Source organism: Nerophis ophidion, linkage group LG06 (genome assembly GCF_033978795.1).
Source record: "Nerophis ophidion isolate RoL-2023_Sa linkage group LG06, RoL_Noph_v1.0, whole genome shotgun sequence".
Taxonomy (NCBI): domain Eukaryota; kingdom Metazoa; phylum Chordata; class Actinopteri; order Syngnathiformes; family Syngnathidae; genus Nerophis; species Nerophis ophidion.
Window position 1 is genome coordinate 32897905 of NC_084616.1, and position 23962 is coordinate 32921866.

The 23962-nt window shown below is 39.5% G+C and overlaps 1 protein-coding gene across 4 annotated transcripts in view; it reads left to right on the top strand.

The window, feature by feature from the left end:
- Positions 1-21967, top strand: part of LOC133554538 (vasopressin V2 receptor-like) — a 71653-nt gene extending 49686 nt beyond the window's left edge. For 3 of the 4 annotated variants that reach the window (XM_061903438.1, XM_061903440.1, XM_061903439.1), the window contains 2 exons: positions 9121-9649; positions 20738-21967. In XM_061903438.1, the coding sequence (XP_061759422.1) occupies positions 9121-9649; positions 20738-20937 (729 nt within the window). In that variant the 3' untranslated portion in view covers positions 20938-21967. Of the gene's footprint in view, positions 1-9120; positions 9650-9758; positions 9802-20737 lie in introns of all 4 variants that reach the window. The other variant, XM_061903441.1, reaches the window with a different exon arrangement.
- Positions 21968-23962: the final 1995 nt, after the last annotated feature.

Genomic DNA, 23962 nt, shown 5'->3' on the forward strand with positions numbered 1-23962 from the left:
GTCGCATTAATGGTAAGAAGTATTTTATTGGTTGTTGGTTAGCTTCGGAATAACAATGTTATTAAAAAGAATAAGAGACTTATTATACACTAAAAATGTTGGTCTTACTTAAAAATGCACGCATTTAGTTGTATTCAGTCTTAAAAAAAATATTACATGGCTCTCACGGAAATACTTTTTAAAATATTTAGCTTGTATGGCTCTCTCAGCCAAAAAGGTTCCCGACTCCTGCATTAAATGATACATAACCTTAGTAATAAATTCTAAACAAGAAATTCAATCAATCAGTCAATCAATTTTTTATTAATGTAGCTATCAATCTCGAGTGCCTCAAAGAGCTTCACAAACTCACGACATCCCCTGATCTAAACCCACATCAAATCCACAATAAATTGTCATAATTATTGCAGTAATACAGCACATAGACGACTTGCCAGTGTTGTAATGTTGATACTCATAATTCTCGGGGTTTGTGAATGCAACCTTGCTTGTCTTAACCGTAATTGCTGCAGAATGAGTAATGATGCGTTGCTGTTTTGGCTACACCAACCGTGTTATGTGGGCTGCCTTTAGCACGTCAAGGTCGGCAATGAAGTTCAGGAAGAGGATCAGACTCTGGTTGCTTATGTCGGGATTCTACATTACTTATAAAATGTTACTTGTACAATATCACTGCCAGGAACTTTTTCCTATTGGCTCAGTCTTGTCAGGCTTACCACTGACAGTTTGTTTGTGTTTTAGTTTTTCCTCTGTGTGTGTTTAGTATTTCCTGTTTTTAGTTCCTGTCAGCGCTCTTATTTTGTCTGTTTCCTGTTTTTTTCCCTGTGCGCTGTTTTCCCCTCAGCTGTGGCTGATTGGCACCTGGCCGCACCTGGTGTCAATCAGGTCCGCTACTATTTTACCTGCTTTGTTCCTTCAGTCAGGGCTGGATTATTGTCGCTTTTGTCGTTGCTACCTGTCGTGTCGTTGTCGTATCATTTCGTGTCAATACAGCGTTGCAGTAAGCTATATTTGATAGAGGTTTGTAGCTTATTTTCTTTTGTTCCCTGATTCCAAGTTTGTTTTCATATTATAAGTACAACTTCTGTTTCTTGCTCGATACCTTCTAGCTTCCACGCTTGGCCTTTTTGTTTGTTATCTGCCCACTTGCGCGCTTTTTGTTTGCACCCTTTGTTTGTTTTTTGTCTTAGTGTTTTAAATTAAATCATGTTTTCTCACTCCATGCCTGCCTCCTTCTCTGCATCTTGGGGTTTGTCACCAACTAACTCTGACAAGTCTGCATTTATTTAGCACTGAAATTAAGAACCAATAGCTTCTTATTTTTTCAGTCTGGTTACTTCCGGTTTACGTTGGCACTAGTGTAATTATGGAACCAGGTTTTGGTATACCCATCCCTAATCTTAATACAGGGAAACACAAAAATACACTAGTGGTGTACCATTGACTCCTATTTGGAGATACCTGACTTTATCAAGGTAATACTATCCGTCATCGCCTTAAAACATGCTGAACTGGTGGAGCATGAAAAAGTTGCTCACTAGTTTTTCATGCAAGACACACCACTGCAGTTTTGAACTGGAGCTTGATCCAAAAGGGGGGGGAAAGGCAGGCCGCATCGTTTTTACACCATGCCGTAGTGTCAGGTGACTACTCAACATTTAACCTAAGTGAATGCGTTGTACTGCTGTTTTCTTAAACCATACAAAAAGGTATCCAAACTTAAACACAACCTGCATAAAATCTGTGCTATGTCAAGACCAGGGTTTTTTTTCTCACAAGCATCTTAAGACTTGAGTGAAGGAGCAGCAGCTTTAGAAAAATAGAGAAAAACAGTAAAAAAAAAACGATGGTTGCACCGTTGAACTAAACCGTTGGATAGACTCCTATCAGAGTGTAACATGCATTCCAAAACATCCTATGAACTGCCATACATCCTACAACTTTAGGGTGTTTTGCAGAATCACCACAAAATTTGATAATCGCTTTTAAGGGACTGACGAGTCTGTAAAATTTGAGCAAGATTAAAGTTTAAAAATGTACCTACTAAGATCAAAACAACAATTGCCAAACAGTGTGTGCAAACTACCAGATAATGTCTAGTAGACACTGTCTACTATTATTGGGCATGTGGCTACTAAGACTGCATGTATAATTCATAACAAGTGAAAAAGTGGTGCAGACCTATTATGTTAAATTATTTTTTTCTGTTTGTTGGCTGTCACCATGGAGACATTCAATTCCCTCCACTTTTATGGCATCACATTGTCCAACCTGTGGTGTTTGGTCAATTTATTGACATTCAGCACACAAAAATTATGTGTACCACCTTTTCTGGACTACACAGAAACACAATCTAGACCATTGGTCCTCAACCACCAGTCCCAGGACTGGCATTGATCCGTGACGCATTTGCTAGCGGGCCGCGCACAAACATAAATGAATTTAACTTTAGCCTGTCCCACTAAACACAACAATACATTTGTTAATAGATGTATATTAAAACTCCTTAATATAGATAGATAGATGGATGGATGGACGGACGGACGGACAGAACTTTATTGATTCCTTCAGGAAAATTAAAATTACAACTTCAGCGTTATAGTGAGTGGATTTTTCATGCAAATGTTTTTGCTGTTTATAATCTGCCACACGTGGAGAGACTGTCCGTGAAAATAATGCATACATTAGGCTGGTGTCTGGTTGAAAAAAGGTTAGGGACCCCTGATCTAGACAACAGAATCTACTTATAGCTTGCTGAAAGTGTGCTCTGGGAAGCGCTGCGCTACATATTGCAAGACATTTTTTCATTTAGAATACATATTATTGTAATATATTTCCTAGCAGACACCAAAATGAATTGCATTTGTTTTAATCAGCCCCCTAAATCTTCCAGCAGTTATATTATTGTACAATGATATTGCTCAACCTGCAATATGTCTTGTATTTGTATTTTCTGACCGTTTAAGATCACAATAACAGTAGGCTCAAAAAGGATTTGAAACACAACCGAGGTTGAAACAATCATAAACTTGACTAATGGACACGACTTGACATTTTTTATTTTTCTAATATGACCACACAGTCTATAATATCCATTACACAAGAAAAACAGATTGACTTAACCAAATATGAATACGTTTTTTAGCCATGCATTGCAAGTCTTTCTCACAATATCCATGACACAGGCCATTGCATTCTCCACAAATATGTCGGCGCTTCAAATAAATTATTGTTTTGACTTTGTGGAGGACACAAGTGGCCGGCATTGTTTGGTAACCCTTATGGGACTGGATTTGGTGTAATGTGGCAAGCACCCCCAGCAGCCTGGCTTGTTACTCAGCTATTTAGAGAAAGATATTTCAAGGGTCTAGCTACTTCCCCTAATTAACACAACAGTTGGAGGACTACTGCTGACAGGACTGCTCAGCCGAGCCAGAGAACCCCCTGCCAAAGAGTGGAGTGAACCACATCTCAGCCAAACATAGAATCTCTGACCCTTTTACATGATCCAATTTCAAATTGAGAGCGCTCTTTGGGCACTTTTTCAAACATGTGAGGCCGTTTCTGCAGAGGAATATCATTCTGAAAGTTTTCTGTTAAAAGTTTAAGGTGGGAAGAACAGAAGTCCAATATTTAGCCAAAGTGGACCACGATGATTACATTGACGACTATGGTTTTAATATGGGTTAATGTTGGGTAAGGACAGTAATTACCGTATTTTTTCATATTCCCAAAAATCGACAGTGCCCACTAAAACTTGGTGCACCTACTGTATCTTTTATTTGGTACATTGTGTAATGATAAGTGTGACCAGTGAATGGAAGTCACACATAAGAGATACGTGTGGACTGCAGGTCTACGCCCTCTGTTCAACAAATGACAATAGCAAGTACAGGTTAGCAACAAGACTAGAACATTGATGTTTCATTGAGAATATACAAAATTATACACAGCACTCAAAAATATGTCAACATGTTTTAGTGCGACTTCGGTAAGCTATAAAGCTACACTGCTTGATGTAATGTTGGTGCATTACGGCTAACCTAGTCAGACGTGCTGTGCTTCAACATATGGATATTATTATGGTGGGTGTATAAGAACACCAAAGTGGGAAATATTATCTAGTGTTTTGTTTCCACCTATTATGCAAAACTAACTTTTCTTACCTATCGGTTAGTGCTGTTGTGTATTTGGGATCTGTATAAGAAGTCTTTTCTTCTAACCTCTTGTTGTGCGGCATTTATCCCACACTTTTGCCATTTCTAATATAAAGTAGCGTAAAGTTCGAACTTATATCTGTCAATAGACTTGCAAAACAGTGCATCCTGAAGATACAGGCAGAAAGCGGCTTGATCTATAAAACATAATCTATGTAACATTTTGACCAAAGAATACCATTACATATTATGTAGACCACAGACGAGTGATTTAAATGTAGAAAAAAATATCACAATACGACACCTTTTTTGCCCCATTTGATCTGGTGCGCCTTTGTATGAAAAATACGTGAATAGACATCGCCAGTGCGCCCTATGTTCTGAAAAAACAATATACGTTTAGGTGAGTGCAGACTAAATAATAAAATGTCAAAGTGCAGATTTATAGATTGAACTGTGTCTATTGAAGGCATGCATTCACAATCCTTATGTAAGACATCAACACATGTTTTTCTTTTTTATGCGTTCTAAAAATTAAATAAATGCGATCAAAAGTCAGCTTACAATGGAGCCTATGGGAGCCATTCAATTCAGCCTATAGAGCCCCTAAAAAAAACATCCAAACACCTCCATTAATGTTTAGTTTTTTCCGTATTGGCCCTCTGAATAGGGGTCGTCACTCAGCATGAAAATAATTACTCGCTGTGCACTTTTTTGCTTGTTTTATTTGGTACTGCAACAGTAGCAGTAGCAGCAGCAGGTAATAACCTAAAAGTAAACATGAACACAACAAAACAATGTATCTATCTTGAATCATCATAATGTAAATAATAGACATGAATTAATCAACTGAACCATATTGTTGTCAACCATGATATGACACATTATCAATCACTCTGATTTTATCCTAACTTATTAATTTTAGCATTACATTTTATCATCACCATTAATTTATGTCATATAATGTTTTAAATATGATCAGAATTATTTATAATGTCGTCATGATTCATGGACAAGCATACTAAAAAAAACCATAAAACACAGGCGCTCTGTTTGAGGCACACATTACACATTTAAGAAGAATTACATAAAAGAACTACAAATCCCATCAGCCAAACCAGGAAGTAAAGTGCCGGTATTTTCAAACTCAAGCCGTACCGAAGAATAAACCTACGATCACTCAAATTCAGCCGGACACACACAACGTGACAACACTCTAATACAACAGATTTCAATCCGCACATTACTGTGGTTGAACCTTTTAACTTAATTATTTTGCCGATGTCGTTCAAAAGCTAAAACAGTGAGTGTTTGCTCTGGCTGTCATACAGCCAGCCAGAGGCACAACAAGCGCCGTGGACTTAGCGACCACAAAACAAACAAAAAAGAAAGGAAGCGAGCAAGCTTGGAATTTAAACAATAGTTCAGCTAATCCAACCAAGAAAGCGGACATAAAATGATTTTACCAGTAGGGTATGCCGGTGACGAAGCACGCTGTATTTTACCAAACAAACAATGACGCCATTTTTAAAAGCTACCTAAATAGTCACCAGACTGTGGTAGCCACGCCCATCTTAAAATTCCCAAGCAAGCCCGCCATAAACTCATATACACATAACAAATACACATAGTAAATCCAACAATTAAGGTTTTATATATATTATGTAAGTGTATTTGTAATATAGTAAAAGGCACATTTATTACAACATTTAATAATTACATATTTTGATCATTTTAAGTAAAAGCGCGCATTAATTAAGAAAAAACGCATCACAAAGTTTGCTTTTTTTTCCAACAACATCACTGATTATTACTCACTGCAGACTTCATGAGAGCCAACAAACATAATAAAACATCACTTACTGTACAATGTCTGCTGTAAATAGCATGCTAACTGATAGTATCTTGTTATAGACCCGTTTAGATGATGAGTGACTATAACGGCGGGTAAAACTTTACCATAAATGGACATATCCGCTGACATCCACATTGAAAAAACAAGTTATGGAAATTACAAATGACTCGTTTGGAGAAAGTATGAAGGAAGACAGGATAGTTTTATTAAAAATCTTTCGCAATGCCTTCATGGTTTCATTTCAAATGTTGAGGACTTATGCAGATCCCACATGACGAAAACAAGAACCAATAGCTAAGAAACTTGGTTTTGCATAATAGATCCCCTTTAAAGGGGAACTGCACTTTTTTCTGAACTTTCATTACCATCACAATCATTATGAAACACATGATGATGGGTTGATTTTTTTAGTATGTATTTTAAATATTAAATAAACATAAATAAAAGTCTGCCTACAGCATAGCCAATGGGAGGTCCTCTATTTCGCCCATAAAATCCAATAAATAACAATTCAAAAAGTGCCAACAATACTTCTTTTACATTTCGTGACTTCAATAATAACCAGGTATTAGTGATATTGTTATTGTAAGCGCTAATATAGACAAACTATTTACAGCGGCGTCGTGATCACTACCGTGTGTCCCTATGTTTACATTATCGAGTGGTCCAGTTTCTCCTTGGACATTTATTGCAGATCATAAATCATGCCTCTGGCCTGGAAAATAGATGGCTGAAGGATATAATCCGACAAGTTAGTACACTTTGACTGCCATTTAGGACTCGGAACTGGCGAGAGCGACACAAAAAGATGCTTGGTCCCCCTCCCACGCTGTTGCTTTGCAGTGATTATTGAGTCATTTTTCATCTAAACATCCCAGCAGTCGGCATCCTAGTGACAGCAGACATTGTTAGTAAGTGATGTTTTATTATGTTTGTTGCCTCTCATTAAGTTTGCAGTGAGTAATAATCAGTGATTCAGAAAAACAATAGCAAACATTGACTTGTATTTTCTAAATGTATGCGCTTTGCATGCTTAAAATGATCAAAATGCTTAAATAATAAATGTTATTATAAATGGACTTGTTACTACATTACATATATACTTAGATCATGTATATAAAACCCTGCACTCAGTATCAAGTGTTGGAATTGGGGGTAAATCACCAAAAATGATTCCCGAGCGCGGCATCACTGCTGCCCACTGCTCCCCTCACCTCCCAGGTGGTGAACAAGGGGATGGGTCGAATGCAGAGGACAGATTTCACCACACCTAGTGTGTGTGTGAGAATCATTGGTACTTTACCATGAATTGATTTATGTAGATCCCGACTTAAACAAGTTGAAAAACTTAATTTGGGTGTTACCATTTAGTGGTCAAATGTACGGAATATGTACTGTACTGTGAAATCTACAAATAAAAGTTTCAATCAATCAATCATTTAAACTTTGACTTTAATGGAGGTGTTTGGATTTTTTTAAGGGCTTTGTAGGCAGAATTTGCGGCTCCCATAGGCTATGTTTGATCAAATTTTACTTTTTAATATGTATTTAAAAAAATAACATCTATGGTCATGTCTTTCATAATGATTGTCAACAATAGGCAAAACTCTCAAAAAAGTGCAGTTCTCTATTAGGTGCAAAAATTATGATTAAAGTGATAAATGTGTATTTTCATTTGCACTTACATTTTATTGACAGTTAACTTGGCAAACATACATATATTATTATCATTAAATATTAATTTAGTATGTTTTTTTTATTTTAGAGCTGCATAAATGTGTGTGAATTTTGTTTTTTTGAGTCCCTTTTTTTGCAGTATAATTGATTAGTATTTATTTTTGTAATCGGCCTGACCTAAGCCTTGATAATAATCTGTGATTACCACATGCTTTCATATCATTTGACAAGGTTTAATCCTGTTACACTGTGAGTAAGTGGGATGTCATTTTTGAATACCATTAAAACCAAGAGTTAGATTACTGATTCAGTGTTAATATTTTAGTGGGCCCCAATCTCTTCTGTGGAAGAAAAGTTGGGCCCCGAGGTCAAAGGTTAAGAACCCCTGGTCTAGATAAGTATGGGATTTGCGTCAGTGTAAACTTTTGAGTAAATTTTACTCCAGTCACATTTATAACCTAATTTCTGAATATGCCTGCAAGTTTTTTGACTCTGGAGGCATTCCCAGATTGCAAATGAAACTACCACCCACCCTCTCCAAAAGTATCATCATTTATCTTTTGAAAATGTACAGTTTAAATATATATCTTGAAGATGAAGATCACAGCTATTTTATTTCCAGACAAGGTCAAAAATAGACTTCATAAACAATATATAGATTCACCCGGTCTCCACATTAGACATTAGGTACGCTGCACACTCTCTGAACAATAGAGAGCTGCATAAAAAAGATGCTTTTAGCGGAATTTATGTCACTAAACGTCACACGTCGGTGTTAGTAGGCACATGGCAAGATTGTGTGAAAGTAAGAGAGCGTTACCTAATGCTAAAATAAGTACGGCCATCTCGCCATGACGTCACAACGTAGCCAGACTGCAAAATCTCACAGGCAAAGGCATCCAAAACTGTGTGCAAACTCGCACCAAATGTACGGAACCTTATGAATTGGCGCTTTAGTATTAACACAAGTATCCAGCATTGTAGCATCATTTATAAGTCAGAAAAGACTAAAGTAAACATAGGTCCTATTTCATCCACATACTCATGTACAAACTAGCAGATACTGCACCTTCATCCCCTACAAATAAAAGTAAGAGCTCGTACTTTCACTGCAATGAGTGAGGAATTATTCTGTGGCAATAAATGTTTATTGAATTAATTCTGCACCTAAAAGAAAAATAACTTTGAATTGATTAATGGAACGTCAAAATGTCTGCAGTTGGTTTATGGCTGAGGATGAAGGCCAACTCACACCCCTCCCTTTGTTTCAATTTCCTGTCAAACTTCAAAGCAGAAATGCTAACTGGATGACTCGCTGCTGAAACTGAATGTCTGTGTTCAAATTGAAACCAGAATCCTGTCAAATGAGCAAACGTCTCGCTGCTGTCGTTGCAACTGTGCTATATCCATGAACATGTTCCCACCTTTCAGATAAGAATCTTCCGGGAGATCCACAACAACATATACCTGAAGTCTGAAAAGATGGTGAGGGCTGAGCTCAAGAGGAATGAAATCCTCTTCCGCTTCCACAGCTTTAAGAAAGAAGAGGAGCGGGCCAGGGAAAGAGGTCAGCGGGCGTCTGGAGGTGGAGGAAGATTAGGGGACCACTTGCAGGCTGTGACCAACAAACCTCACAATAACTCCTCTAATGCAAGCCAAGCGGGAGACGCTTACGACTATGTCACTTCATCAGCGACATCACCTATGGATACCCACCTGCAACTGAACAGTACTGATTGCCAGGAGGCATCCCACGAGGTTGCCTCTGGATCACCTCGCTGCTCCCTCGATTACGCGCCCCCTCATTCCAGTACGGCACCACCACCACCAAGCATCACCAAAGCCATGTCTAAAACTGTCCGAATGACGCTTGTCATCGTGTTGGTTTACACCGTCTGCTGGTCGCCTTTCTTCATTGTGCAGCTGTGGGCTGCCTGGGACCCCAACCCTCCCGATCATGGTCAGTAATGAATACACACCAAAGTTTTAAAATGAGAATCATACCTGTATTTATGGCTCTTTGCCCATAAGTAGCAAATGGACATATAGTTTTGTGCTTCTTTATCCAGGTCTGCATCAACAAGCACAGGAAGCGGAATCTATAAAAAAGATGTACAGTAACACAATAGCTCTATCAAAAATCTAATTGACTGACCCTTAAGTGGCGTTGTGGTTAGAGTGTAAGCCCTAGGACTGGAAGGTCATGAGTTCAAACCCAGGCCGAGTCAAACCAAAGACTATAAAAATGGGACCCGTTGCCTCCCTGCACTGCACTCAGCATCAAGGGTTGGATTTTGGGTTAGAGCACAGTCTAGCAGGCAATATTCAAATTCTGATGTTCTATCTACTCCAACCTCTGCCAAATTAGGTCATTTTTACATCAGCATGTTTGTTAGTTACTGGGAAATTCCCTGTCTGATATTGTTTACACACACATGGATCTCTGTGCTGGGTAGGCATTCTTCTACAGGCATCCCTAACCAACTACAATATCGCATTAAGTGACTATGTAAACCGCCTGGTTCAGCCCCTGCTTCCGTTCTACCCGGAACTCAGACATTGGAGCTCTTGAATGAGAGTCAAGAGTGCTAGGAACTGAGCCAAAAGCTGGAGCCCTCAATTCAGTGTCCAACGCAAGCTCGTAAGGTGTTAGGGAATGAGGTTTACCAATATACACATGGCACAGCTGCACTGGCTGGCCTCAGTTACACTCACCCCCTAAACTTTGTGGTTAGAGTGTCCACCCTGAGATTGGTAGATCGTGAGTTCAAACCCCAGCCGAGTCATACCAAAGACCCATTACCTCCCTGCTTCGCACTCAGCATCAATGGCTGGAATTGGAGGTTAAATCACCAAAAGATTCCCGAGCACTGCCACCACTGCTGCTCACTGCTCCCTTCACCTCCCAGGGGGTGAACATGGGGATGGGTCAAATGCAGATGGTCATTTCACCACACATAGTGTGTGTGTGAATATCATTGGGACTTTAACTTTAACTTTAATTTAAGAATACGTTTTAAAAATAGTATATTTATAAAGGGCAGCACAGTGCTACAGGGGTTAGTGCATCTGCCTCACAATACAAAGTTCCTGATTAGTCCTGGGTTCAATCCTGGCCTCGGGGATTTTTCTGTGTGGAGTTTGCATGTCCTCCCCGTGACTGCGTGGGTTCCCTCCGGGTACTCCGGCTTCCTCCCACTTCCAAAGACATGCACCTGGGGATAAATTGATTGGCAACATTAAATTGACCCTAGTGTGTGAATGTCGGTGTGAATGTTGTCCGTCTATCTTTGTCGGCCCTGCGATGAGGTGGCGACTTGTACAGGGTGTACCCTACCTGCCGCCCAATTGTAGCTGAGATAGGCACCAGCGCCCCCGCGACCCCAAAGGGAAAGAGCTGTATAAAATGGATGGATGGATCTTTGTAAAGGCAGAACGATTGGTGCATAGAGATGGGTACCGGATTTGGTACTTTTATAGGTACCGACCGAATTCCGTTGTTACTACCGGGCACCTATTCACATAAAATCATCCGTACCACATTTTGATACCTTTGTTGAACATGACGTCACCTTCAGTTGCAGCCTCGACTCAAGCACTTGGGGTTGTCTAGTTTTAGTGAATGTTGTAATTATCCATGCCAACAAAGCAAGTTAACAGATGAAAAGTGTTCAACACAGGACTCCGCTTTTTAAACTGCACTAGCTCAATCCTATTTGTACATTGGATATGCCATATACATGCTACTGATTAGCATTAGCAAATTTAAATGGCGATCTTGGTAATCAAAGGTACAATTGGTATGCATGTTAATATGAAACAGCTGACATGTAACATGTGTAATACCTACAGTATAAACATTTTTAAGGCTCAATAAAAGACAAGACTGGCACATTCCACTCCTGACTACAGCAACACACCAAGGCCAAACTTAAATGAATGCATACTGCCAAAAAAGAAAACAAGATGTAACAACTGGGCAGCACAGTTGTCATTATCAACTCAGTGTTAAATGTTGAAAAACAGGATTTTATTCTTAGACATGAACACACACATATGTACCGGAAATTGCTAATGTTGACTACTATTGGTATTAAATCCCAGTTACTCGGAATTAGTACGGAATAGGTACTGTATAAGTTCAAATGTGAAAGGTACCCATCCTGTCAGATGGTAAAAGAGGGCCTAATAAAGTGGCTCGTGCCTAAAATGCATATATCCATCCATCCATTTTCTACCGCTCATTCCCTTTTGGGGTCGCGGGGGGCGCTGGCGCCTATCTCAGCTACAATCGGGCGGAAGGCGGGGTACGCCCTGGACAAGTCGCCACCTCATCGCAGGGCCAACACAGATAGACAGACAACATTCACACTCTAGGGCCAATTTAGTGTTGCCAATCAACCTATCCCCAGGTGCATGTCTTTGGAGGTGGGAGGAAGCCGGAGTACCCGGAGGGAACCCACGCATTCACGGGGAGAACATGCAAACTCCACACAGAAAGATCCCGAGCCTGGATTTGAACCCAGGACTGCAGGACCTTCGTATCGTGAGGCAGACGCACTAACCCCTCTGTATACAGTATATAAGGCCATTAAAATGATAGAGGGGAAAAACACATTTTTAATGTCACGTCACTAAAGTTCACAGAGGGTTTGGAAATATTTCTTTAAAAAAAAAACAGCAACACCTTTTTTTTCAATTTAGATTTTCAGTGTAACACAAAGTACAAAAACATATCTGTTTTAAAGAACATCCAGGAATCTCTCTAAGACAGACTGAGCACAACTTTAGGACACAAACAGCAACGTGCTGAAGTCATTATTGGCAAGCGACGCGAATGTTTGGAGCTTTAAGACGTGGTTTGATAGTGTGGCCTGTGTCCTCTGATCTGTAACTAAAGACAAACACCAGACGTGGTAAATAACTAGTTTGTATTCCCCGCTGACTTTGCAACCTGACCAGATGTTGACATTTCATCAACAATGATCCACGCCAGCAGCTTGCACAAAGAAATTGCAAGCGGGCATGTTCACCACTGTGTTACATCACCTTTTCTTTTAACAACACTCAATAAACATTTGGGAACTGAGGAATTTAATTGTTGAAGCTTTGAAAGTGGAATTATTTCCCATTCTTGTTTTATGTAGAGCTTCAGTCGTTCAACAGTCCCGGGTCTCCGCTGTCATATTTTATGCTTCATAATGCGCCACACATTTTCGATGGGAGACAGATCTGGACTGCAGGCGGGCCAGGAAAGTACCCGCACTCCTTTTTTACAAAGCCACGCTGTTGTAACACATACTGAATGTGGCTTGGCATTGTCTTACTGAAATGAGCAGTGGCGTCCATGAAAAATACGGCGCTTAAATGGCAGCATATGTTGTTCCAAAACCTGTATGTTCCTTTCAGCATTAATGGTGCCTTCACAGATGTGTAAGTTACCCATGACTTGGGCACTAATGAACCCCCATACCATCACAGATGCTGGCTTTTAAACTTTGCATCGATAACAGTCTGGATGGTTCACTTCCCCTTTGGTACGGATGATACGATGTGGAATATTTCCAAAAACAATTTGAAATGTGGACTCGTCAGACCACAGAACACTCTTCTACTTTGCATCACTCCATCCTAGATGATCTCGGGCCCAGAGAAAACGGCGGCGGTTCTGGATGTTGTTGATACATGGCTTTTGCTTTGCATAGTAGAGTTTTAACTTGCACTTACAGATGTAGCGACGAACTGTATTTAGTGACAGTGGTTTTCTGAAGTGTTCCTCAGCCTATGTGGTGATATCCTTTTGAGATTGATGTTGGTTTTGATACAGTGCCGTCTGAAGGATCAAAGGTCACGGTCCTTCAATGTTGGTTTCCGGCCATGTCGCTTATGTTGAGTGATTTCTCCAGATTCTCTGAACATTTTGATGATATTATAGACTGTACATGTTGAAATCCCGAAATGTCTTGTAATTGCACTTTGAGAAACGTTGTTCTTAAACTGTTTGACTATTTGCTCACGTATTTGTGGACAAATGGGTGTACCTCGCCCCATTCTTGCTTGTGAAAGACTGAGCATTTGTTTGAGAAGCTGTTTTTATACCCAATCATGGCACCCACCTGTTCCCAATCAGCCTGCACACCTGTGGGATGTTCCAAATAAGTGTTTGATAAGCATTCCTCAAATGTATCAGTATTTATTGCCACCTTTCCCAACTTCTTTGTCGCGTGTTGCTGGTATTAAATTGAAAAGTTAATGATTATTTGTAAAAAAAAAACTGTTTATCAGTTTGAACATCAAATATGTTGTCTTTGTAGCATATTCAACTGAATATGGGTTGAAAATGATTTGCAAATCATTGTATTCTGCTTATATTTACATCTAACACAATTTCCCAACTCATATGGAAACGGGGTTTGTATATATATATATATATATATATATATATATATATATATATATATATATATATATATATATATATATATATATATATATATATATGTATATGTATATATATATATATATATATATATATGCATATACATAGCAATCCATCCATTTTCTACGGCTTGTCCCCTTTGGGGCCACAGGGGGCGCTGAAGTCTATCTCAGCTGCATTTGGCCGGAAGGCGGGGTGCACCCTGGACAAGTCGCCATCTCATCACAGGGCCAACACAGCTGGCAGACAACATTCACACTCACATTCACAAACTAGGGCCAATTTAGTGTTGCCAATCAACCTATCCCCAGGTGCATGTCGTTGGAGGTGGGAGGAAGCCGGAGTACCCGGAGGGAACCCACGCAGTCACGGGGAGAACATGCAAACTTCACACAGAAATATCCCGAGCCCGGGATTGAACTCAGGACTACTTTGAACCTTCCTATTGCGAGGCAGACGCACTAACCCCTCTACCACCATCCTGCCCCGCATTCTCAAAATGTGTTTTTATGATTGATTTCTTCAGAATAATTTTAAATTGAATTAAAGTTTTACAGTCTTTTAACTCTTGGTCCAAATTATTCTATTGATTAATCCCAACAAAAGACACAATGCTGGTTTGCACCCGTTCTCACATGTTTACTTTAAACATTACCTAATTTCGGAAATTATAAAGACAGTTTAGTTTTTGAAATCATCCCTCTATATACACTGATAACTTGCTATTGTTTATGATGTACATAAATTGTGCTATCTTAAAGTCGACTAAATCTTTCAATTTTAGTGCCTTTAATGCAATGTAAAGCTAATTGGTATGTGCCCTGTTAAACACTTTGTTCCCATTAATTACTGAACAATTAATCGGACAATTAGGTTTTGAAATAAGACCAACTTTTTTTAATTAAAAAAAAAAAATCTAATAAAAAATTTGGACCAACTTCAGTGTCAACCCGCATTACAAAAATGACTATAGCGGTACGGTGGTACCTTAACTTACGAGTACATTGCGTTTTACAACTGAGCTCCTAACTCGGAACACTCATGTCTTAAATCAGCACTGCCCATTGAAATTATTGAAATCTATTTAATTTGTACTTCGCCCTCCCATAACAGCACATTTTTAACATGTAACTAAACTTTTACAAAGGGAAACTAATTTTTAAATAATCAATAATATTTATTTTAATATAATAGTAGTACAAATAACTACAAATAAGTGGTTGTATCAATAAAATGCAGTGATATTGTGAAGGACTTACTTGTTCCAGCAGGCTGAAGAGTGCTTTTTGGTTTGCTGTGATTGGCGTCTTCCTGCCTCATTAGATCCAACATGCACAACAGGCCAAGTCACTGAAGATGGAAGGCTGGTCTATAAGGCTGAAATAGCAGCAAGTAATGGTGTTACGTTATGGTTTTAGTTTATTTAGAACAGGGGTGTCAAACTCAAAATACAGAGTGGGCCAAAATTTAAAACCGAACAAAGCAGCGGGCCGAGGTTGAACAAATAAACCTTTTAATAAGGACCCAAACAAGTTTTGCATTGAATCTTGAACAAGCAAGGCTTACAGTATATACATTTATAGTGACATGCAAAATTGAGTTTCAAATAATAATAATAATAAAAAAATATCAATGGCATATCACATAAAATTTAAATAAAAATGGAATGCGTCTTTTCGGCGGCGGGGTTGAGGTGGACGGGGTTTGGTGATAGCGAGGGATGTATATTGTAGCATCCCAGAATAGTTAGTGCTGCAAGGGGTTGTGGGTATTTGTTCTGTTGTGTTTATGTTGTGTTACGGTGCGGGTGTTCTCCCAAAATGTGTCATTCTTGTTTGGTGTGGGTTCACAGTGTGGCGCATATTTGTAACAGTATTAAAGTTGTTTATACGGCCACCCTCAGTGTGACCTGTACGGCTTTTGACCATGTATGCCTTGCATTTTCTTGTGTGTGTGTACAAGCCGCATATATTATGTGACTGGACCGGCACGCTGTTTTTATGGAAGAAAAGCGGACGTGGAGACAGGTTGCAGAGAACGCCAAAGGCAGTGCCTTTAAGGACCCACCCCCAATATTGTTGCCCGGGATGAAATCCGGGGGGGAGACTGAACTTCGGGAGTCTCCTGGGAAAATCGGGAGGGTTGGCAAGTAAGAGTATGAGCGGTGAATGCGGTGTTACAGCAGCGGGCCAGCTCTAATGTTAATTTGATATTGCCTCAAGGGCCGAGTGAAATTACACAGCCAGAGTTTGACACCCATGATTTAGAACATGCATTCAGTTACAACATTATATTTATATAATAACGTATATAATAATAAATATAGTTATAACACATATTTTCCAGTTTCTTGTTAAACATGTGGACAAGTCGCCACCTCATCGCAGGGCCAACACAGATAGACAGACAACATTCACACTCACATTCACACACTAGGGCCAATTTAGTGTTGCCAATCAACCTATCCCCAGGTGCATGTCTTTGGAAGTGGGAGGAAGCCGGGGTACCCGGAGGCAACCCACGCATTCACGGGGAGAACATGCAAACTCCACACAGAAAGATCCCGAGCCTGGGATTGAACCCAGGACTGCAGGACCTTCGTATTGTGAGGCAGACGCACCAACCCCTCTGCCGCCATGAAGCCAACACAAAACTAATTAAATAAATAAATAATAAATCAAGTTCTCATGAATAAACAGTCGTTTATTAGTTGTGATTCACATAATGAGATGCATATAATTCCCATTTTTCAAAAAAGTTCAAGATGTTTATCAGGACTATTTTTCCTTCTACTTTGCAAAGACTTTCAGTTCAAACAATTTCTTAAACTGGATCATAATCGTAGTTAGTTTGACTTTTTTGGTTAATCAGTTCCATAATTTAATTCCACATACTGATACACATTTATACATGTTTTGATTTAAAATGTTCCCTCAGGTTATATTTCTCCCCTTGTGTCAAAAAGAATTGTACATTCTTCAGTAGAAGGTTATAGTTTGCTTTGTACAATTTTGTTGTTGTTTTTGAATCCACCAAATCATTGAATTTCAATATTTTTGATTCAATATTTAAAGGCATTTTTTTGCAACTGATTTCTGATCTGATTGTAGACTTGCCATATCTGACTTCATAGTTGAGTGTAGGCTGTCTATTGTTTACATCATAATTTTGTTCATCCATCCATCCATTTTTCAACCGCTTGTACCTTTCGGGGTCGCTGAAGCCTATCTGCTGCGTTTCAGGCGGAAGGCAACTTACACCCTGGACAAGTCGCCATCTTATCGCAGGGCCAACACAGATAGACGGACACACTCACATTCACACTCTAGGGCCAATTTAGTGTTGCCAATCAACCTATCCCCAGGTGCATCTCTTTGGAGTTGGGAGGAAACCGGAGTACCTACAGGGAACCCACGCAGTCACGGGGAGAACATGCAAACTCCACACAGAAAGATCCCAAGCCCGGGATTGAACTCAGGACCTTTGTATTGTGAGGCAGACGCACTAACCCCTCTTTCACCATGCTGCCCCGTTTTGTTCATATTAAAAATAATTTTTTCAAGGTTATTCTGTTGGTTTCCGTCATCATTCTCATATCACGCCTCAATTTATTTTCTGTTTGCTGGAACTCGTTCTGTGAGACCTAGGAGTTTTGTTCCGTAGAGTGTGTTTCGGCATAGTTGCTATTGTAGCCCACTGACGACAGTTGGCGCTTTAGCAGCACTTTTGACTTACAGTATTTTTCGGACTATAAGTCGCAGTTTTTTTTCATAGTTTGGCTTATACTCAGGAGCGACTTATGTGTGAAATTATTAACACATTACCGTATAATATCAAATAATATTATTTAGCTCATTCCCGTAATAGACTAGACATATACGATTTCATGGGATTTAGCGATTAGGAGTGACAGATTGTTTGGTAAACGTATAGCATGTTCGATATGTTATAGTTATTTGAATGACTCTTACCATAATATGTTACGTTTATGTACCAGGCACCTTCTCAGTTGGTTATTTATGCGTCATATAACGTACACTTATTCAGCCTATTCTTTATTTATTTTAAATTGCCTTTCAAATGTCTATTCCTGGTGTTGGATTTTATCAAATAAATTTCCCCCAAAAATGTGACTTATACTCCAGTGCGACTTATATATGTTTTTTTCCTTCTTTATTATGCATTTTCGGCAGGTGCGACTTATACTCCGGAGCGACTTATACCCTGAAAAAAACGGTACTTCAACAATTTCGTACCTTACGTTGACCAGAGCTCAGTTGGAAGGGTCATCCTGCCAGATGAAATCACTCGGTATGGCCAGAAAGGCTTTAAAGCCAGCTCTCCTGTAGCTCCCTTTGATTATATTAAGTGGTCAGGAAACCTCCTAAATTATTCAAAACCCCGGGAGCGAAAGCGTAACTGTTTTTCTTTGCGTCCTTTCTCATTGACAGGAAGCAACGTATGCTACCAAGTAAAACCTGAGATTTTGGGTCGACTCTTACAGCGTTCACTGTGGCATTAGCTAATCTAGCCGTTTGGAGGCTCATAAATTCAAATTATGCTCGCAGTTTAAACCGTAACAAAAAGCCGAGAGATTTCTCATACGTCAAAACTTTAGTTAAGGTACTTTTGATTAACTACTGAGGTATTGGTTTGGTGCGGCATGGCTCAGATGCAGTGGTAGGCCGTGCATTTCCCATCTAGGCCTTCAGTGATGTCCACCTTCAATAATTACCTTTCAAAATACCATAATTTATGCCATCACATGACCATTACTGGATAAATACTTAACAGAAACACATTTGCGTCCTACTTCGCATTGACGCACATCAACAGTGTACAAAAGGGTTATTTTCTGGCGCATTTTAAAACTCTTTTGAATTCACAATTTATAGAACCTATTCAACGCCATATAAGCCAGTGGTACCCCTTGTCGTCAGCTTATTTGAGTGGAAATGGCGAGCATTTCCCCATTTCATCGCTAGAACAGCTGAGCTAGCTTCTCGAGTTGGTCAACATCGTCTCACAAGATGTAGTTTCTCTTTAAATATCCTTCTTGAAAAGGGCCTTGCAGATATATATCTGCCACCTAATCAACGTGTTGTTCTCTTTCTCTGCTATTCCGGTCTGGCTATGGCATAACGCTTCCTGCTTCCTGCTAAATTAAAACTTGTGAATGGATACTCACTTTGGAATGACAAGTGAATATCCAATCACAGTCTCGTTAACATCAGGCTACCTAGATAGGCTACTGTCAACAACTTGTGATCTGATTGGCTATCCCAGCTGTCTCTCTACTCTGTGTTCTCAAATTCATCCGCTAATGATCCCGGTAAATATCCAATCACAACACGAGTAAATGTCACGTTCAAACGTAGACCATTTCGTGCAGCATGGCAACATAAGCAAGCTGAATTCTGATTGGATACAAACTAAAACTAAAAACTACAGCACTGGAAGGAGCATATTATGACATGAAGAGAATATGAATATGTGTAGATATTTAGCTGTTTATAATTAAATGAAAAATTAATTGTATTTTTAATTCTGATCATGATTTCTGGTTGTGTTAGGCCAGCAGAGAAAGCCTTGCTGGTCCTGACGGCACACCACTGCTCAGATGGTAGAGTGGCTGTCCAGAAAGTTTGGGGCTCCTGGTATGATTTCAGCTGTCATAGTCACTGCCGTTGTGTCTTGGCCATGACGCTTCACCCACCTGGCTCCCAGTGCCGCTCACACTAGTGCAGTGGTTCTCAAATGGGGGTACGCGTACCCCTGGGAGTACTTGAAGGTATGCCAGGGGTACTTGAGATTTTTTTTTAAATATTCTAAAAATAGCAACAGTTAAAAAATCCTATATAAATATATTTATTGAATACTACTTCAACAAAATATGAATATAAGTTCATAAACTGTGAAAAGAAATGCAACAATACAATATTCAGTGTTGACAGCTAGATTTTTTTGTGGACATGTTCCATAAATATTGATGGTAAAGATTTTTTTTTGTGAAGAAATGTTTAGAATTAAGTTCATGAATCCATATGGATCTCTATTACAATCCCAAAGAGGGCACTTTAAGTTGATGATTACTTCTATGTGTCGAAATCTTTATTTATAATTGAATCACTTGTTTAGTCTAAGTTTTTAGTTATTTTTATATCTTTTTTCCAAATAGTTCAAGAAAGACCACTACAAATGAGCAATATTTTACGCTGTTGTACAATTTAATAAATCAGAAACTGACGACATAGTTCTGTATTTTACTTCTTTATTTCTTTTTTTCCAACCTAAAATGCTTTGCTCTGATTAGGGGGTATTGAATTAAAAAAATGTTCACAGAGGGTTCATCACTGAAAAAAAGGTTGAGAACCACTGCACTAGTGTATGAATGTGAATTAATTTTTGGTGGTCGGCAGCCATGTATCCATTGGTCTAACCCAGGAATGTGGAGTGAATGAATGATGTGCTCTCAGTTTCCACTGAATAAAGTGCTATGAGTGTCTAGAAAAGTGCTATATAAATCTACTCCATTATTATTATTGTTACCGCTGTATAGTGATGGTGAATAGTTTGTATGGAAATTGATGAACAATCTATTGTTTGCAGGCGTGGCCTTCACTATCCTGATGCTGCTTGCAAGTCTGAACTCGTGCACCAACCCGTGGATCTATACGGCTTTCTCCAGCAGCGTTTCCAGAGAGCTACAGAACCTGCTGCATTGTGGGTCGCGGCCTGGACGACGTGGCTCGCTGCCCGATGACTCCACCACCACACACACCTCCACCATTAAGGACAATCTGTACTGACAGATAAGATGCAGGGGACATACGTGTGCTCTTTGCAAGCTCGCAACTCCAGAGTACAAAGGTCGCCAGGTGTTCCCGACAACATGTGACAGGCGGTCAACAATGGCGCTGTCCTTGCAAAGAGTGGCGGAGCGTGTCTCTAAGAGTCAGCTCATAATGGAATACGCAGTGACAGTGTAAGCAAGGTGGCCTCTTGATGGGTAAATGGATTTTCACCTCGGCTTGTGAGTGCCATGGTTATTCCCAGAGGAACGACTTTCACATCTACAACAGCAGGAATGTGAGGCGTTAAAGGCCTGTTGGCACTCCCAGTGCCAACAGCAAGAGTCAAAACCAAGGGCATTGGGAAAACCAGAGGGCGGCAAAGTGCAAGTAAGCAGACAGTAAAGACAGCAAGGTTGCTACTGGTGGACTGAGAACAAGTTTTGTCATGGATGTTCCATGAGATGGACATCTAACAAAGTGAACAAACTTGGTTAGATCAAAGAAAGTGAACTAACAATGGTTGAACTGATATTCACTCAGGACAAATCTACTTTCTTAGATCAATAGCTAACTGGGAGCGAGCTGATCAGAGACTCAATGAAGAATGCAGACCAGTGAAAAGACACTCGGGGTTAGGCCTGCAAAGGAGGAAGATTGTTCTACGCAAATGACAATAATGTTGGGGTTTTTTTTACACACAAAACAGCATATTAAGTGCACCTTCCTGTCCTTCAAGGCTTAAAGCATGCAACAAAGCAGTATGATGGAGGAGCCAGAAGCATTCCATGTAGAAAATGAACAAGTTAAAAATATTTATTGAAAATGTATCCTGCACATAAGACATGACTGTGTGTCCCAGAGAAGCGTTACTGTATGTAAGACATACTGCTGCCAGACATTTGTTGTACATAAGCAGTCCAACCAAAGATGTTTGGGTTTTTTTCTCCAAATGTCAGTTATTTTGAGCTTCAGTATGACATTACACGTGTATCAAAAGCAGAAAGAAAGAACATAATCTTGGTCATTAAAGAAGTCCCAGTACCAAGCAAGTGTCTGTGATGTCCGCAGACATTTTTAGAGCGACCTCTCTCTCCGCTTAATCTCACGCTGATGTCAGCCATGTTATTCTAGACGGCACTATCAGCTGAGGGAGGGTCTCATGTTGAATCACACCAGCACACATTCATTATCCTAATTGTGATTTACTACAGATAATTCATCAATCCGTCCACTTTTTTTGTATCACAGTTTTGAGATATTGCTTTATGGCTGTCAGCTGCATGACACACGTCAAGTACAAACCCAGTTTCCATATGAGTTGGGAAATTGTGTTAGATGTAAATATAAACGGAATACAATGATTTGCAAATCCTTTTCAACACATATTCAGTTGAATGCACTACGAAATCAAGATATTTGATGTTAAAACTCATAAACTTTATTTATTTTTTTTTCAAATAATAATTAACTTAGAATTTCATGACTGCAACACGTGCCAAAGTAGTTGGGAAAGGGCATGTTCACCACTGTATTACATCACCTTTTCTTTTAACAACACTCAATAAACGTGTGGGAACTGAGGAAAATAATTGTTGAAGCTTTGAAAGTGGAATTCTTTCCCATTTTTGTTTTATGTTGAGCTTCAGTCGTTCAACAGTCCGGTGTCTCCGCTGTCATATTTTACGCTTCATAATGCACCACACATTTTCAATGGGAGACAGGTCTGGACTGCAGGCAGGCCAGGAAAGTACCCGCACTCTTTTTTTATGAAACCACGCTGTTGTAACACTTGTCTTGCTGAAATAAGCAGGGGCGTCCATGATAACGTTGCTTGGATGACAACATGTGTTGCTACAAAACCTGCATGGACCTTTCAGCATTAATGGTGTCCTCACAGATGTGTAAGTTACCCATGCCTTGGGCACTAATACACCCCCATACCATCACAGATGCTGGCTTTTGAACTTTGCGCCTATAACAATCCGAATGGTTATTTCCCTCTTTGTTCTGGAGGACACCAGGTCCTCTGTTTCCAAATATAATTTGAAATGTGGATTCGTCAGACCACAGAACACTTTTCCACTTTGCATCAGTCCATCTTAGGTGAGCTCGGGCCCAGCCAAGCCGGCGGCGTGTCAGGATATTGTTGATAAATGGGTTTGGCTTTGCATAGTAGAGCTTTAACTTGCACTTAGAGATGTAGCGACCAACTGTAGTTACTGATAGTGGTTTTATGAAGTGTTCCTGAGTCCATGTGGTGATATCCTTTACACACTGATGTCACTTTTTGATGCAGTACCGCCTGAGGGATCAAAAGTCTGTAATATCATCGCTTATATGCAGTGATTTCTCCAGATTCTCTGAACTTTTTGATGATTTTACAGACCGTAGATGGTAAAAATCCCTAAATTCCTTGCAATAGCTCGTTGAGAAATGTTTTTTTAAAACTATTCGACAATTTGCTTACAAAGTGGTGACCCTCACCCCATCCTTGTTTGTGAATTACTTAGCATTTCATGGAAGCTGCTTTTATACCCAATCATGGCACCCACCTGTTCCCAATTAGCCTGCGAACCTGTGGGATGTTCCATATAAGTGTTTGATGAGCATTACTCAACTTTGTCAGTATTTATTGCCACCTTTCCCAACTTCTTTGTCACGTGTTCCAGGCATCAAATTCTAAAGTTAATGATTATTTGCACAAAAAAAATGTTTATCAGTTTGAACATCAAATATGTTGTGTTTGTAGCATATTTAACTGAATATGGGTTGAAAATGATTTGCAAATTATTGTATTCTGTTTATATTTACATCTAACTCAATTTCCCAACTCATATGGAAACAGGGTTTGTACACACATTGTGGTGGTGGTTTTAGATTGAAATTTATATAAGCTCCTGAACATTCCGCACATGTGAGTGCAAATAAAGTCTGGTCTTACCTAAGGGTACACTCACAACATTAGGTAGACTTGCACAAACCAACGATCCTCAAACAACAGCATGACAAAAACATCTGCTCTTACGAATACGAATACTGC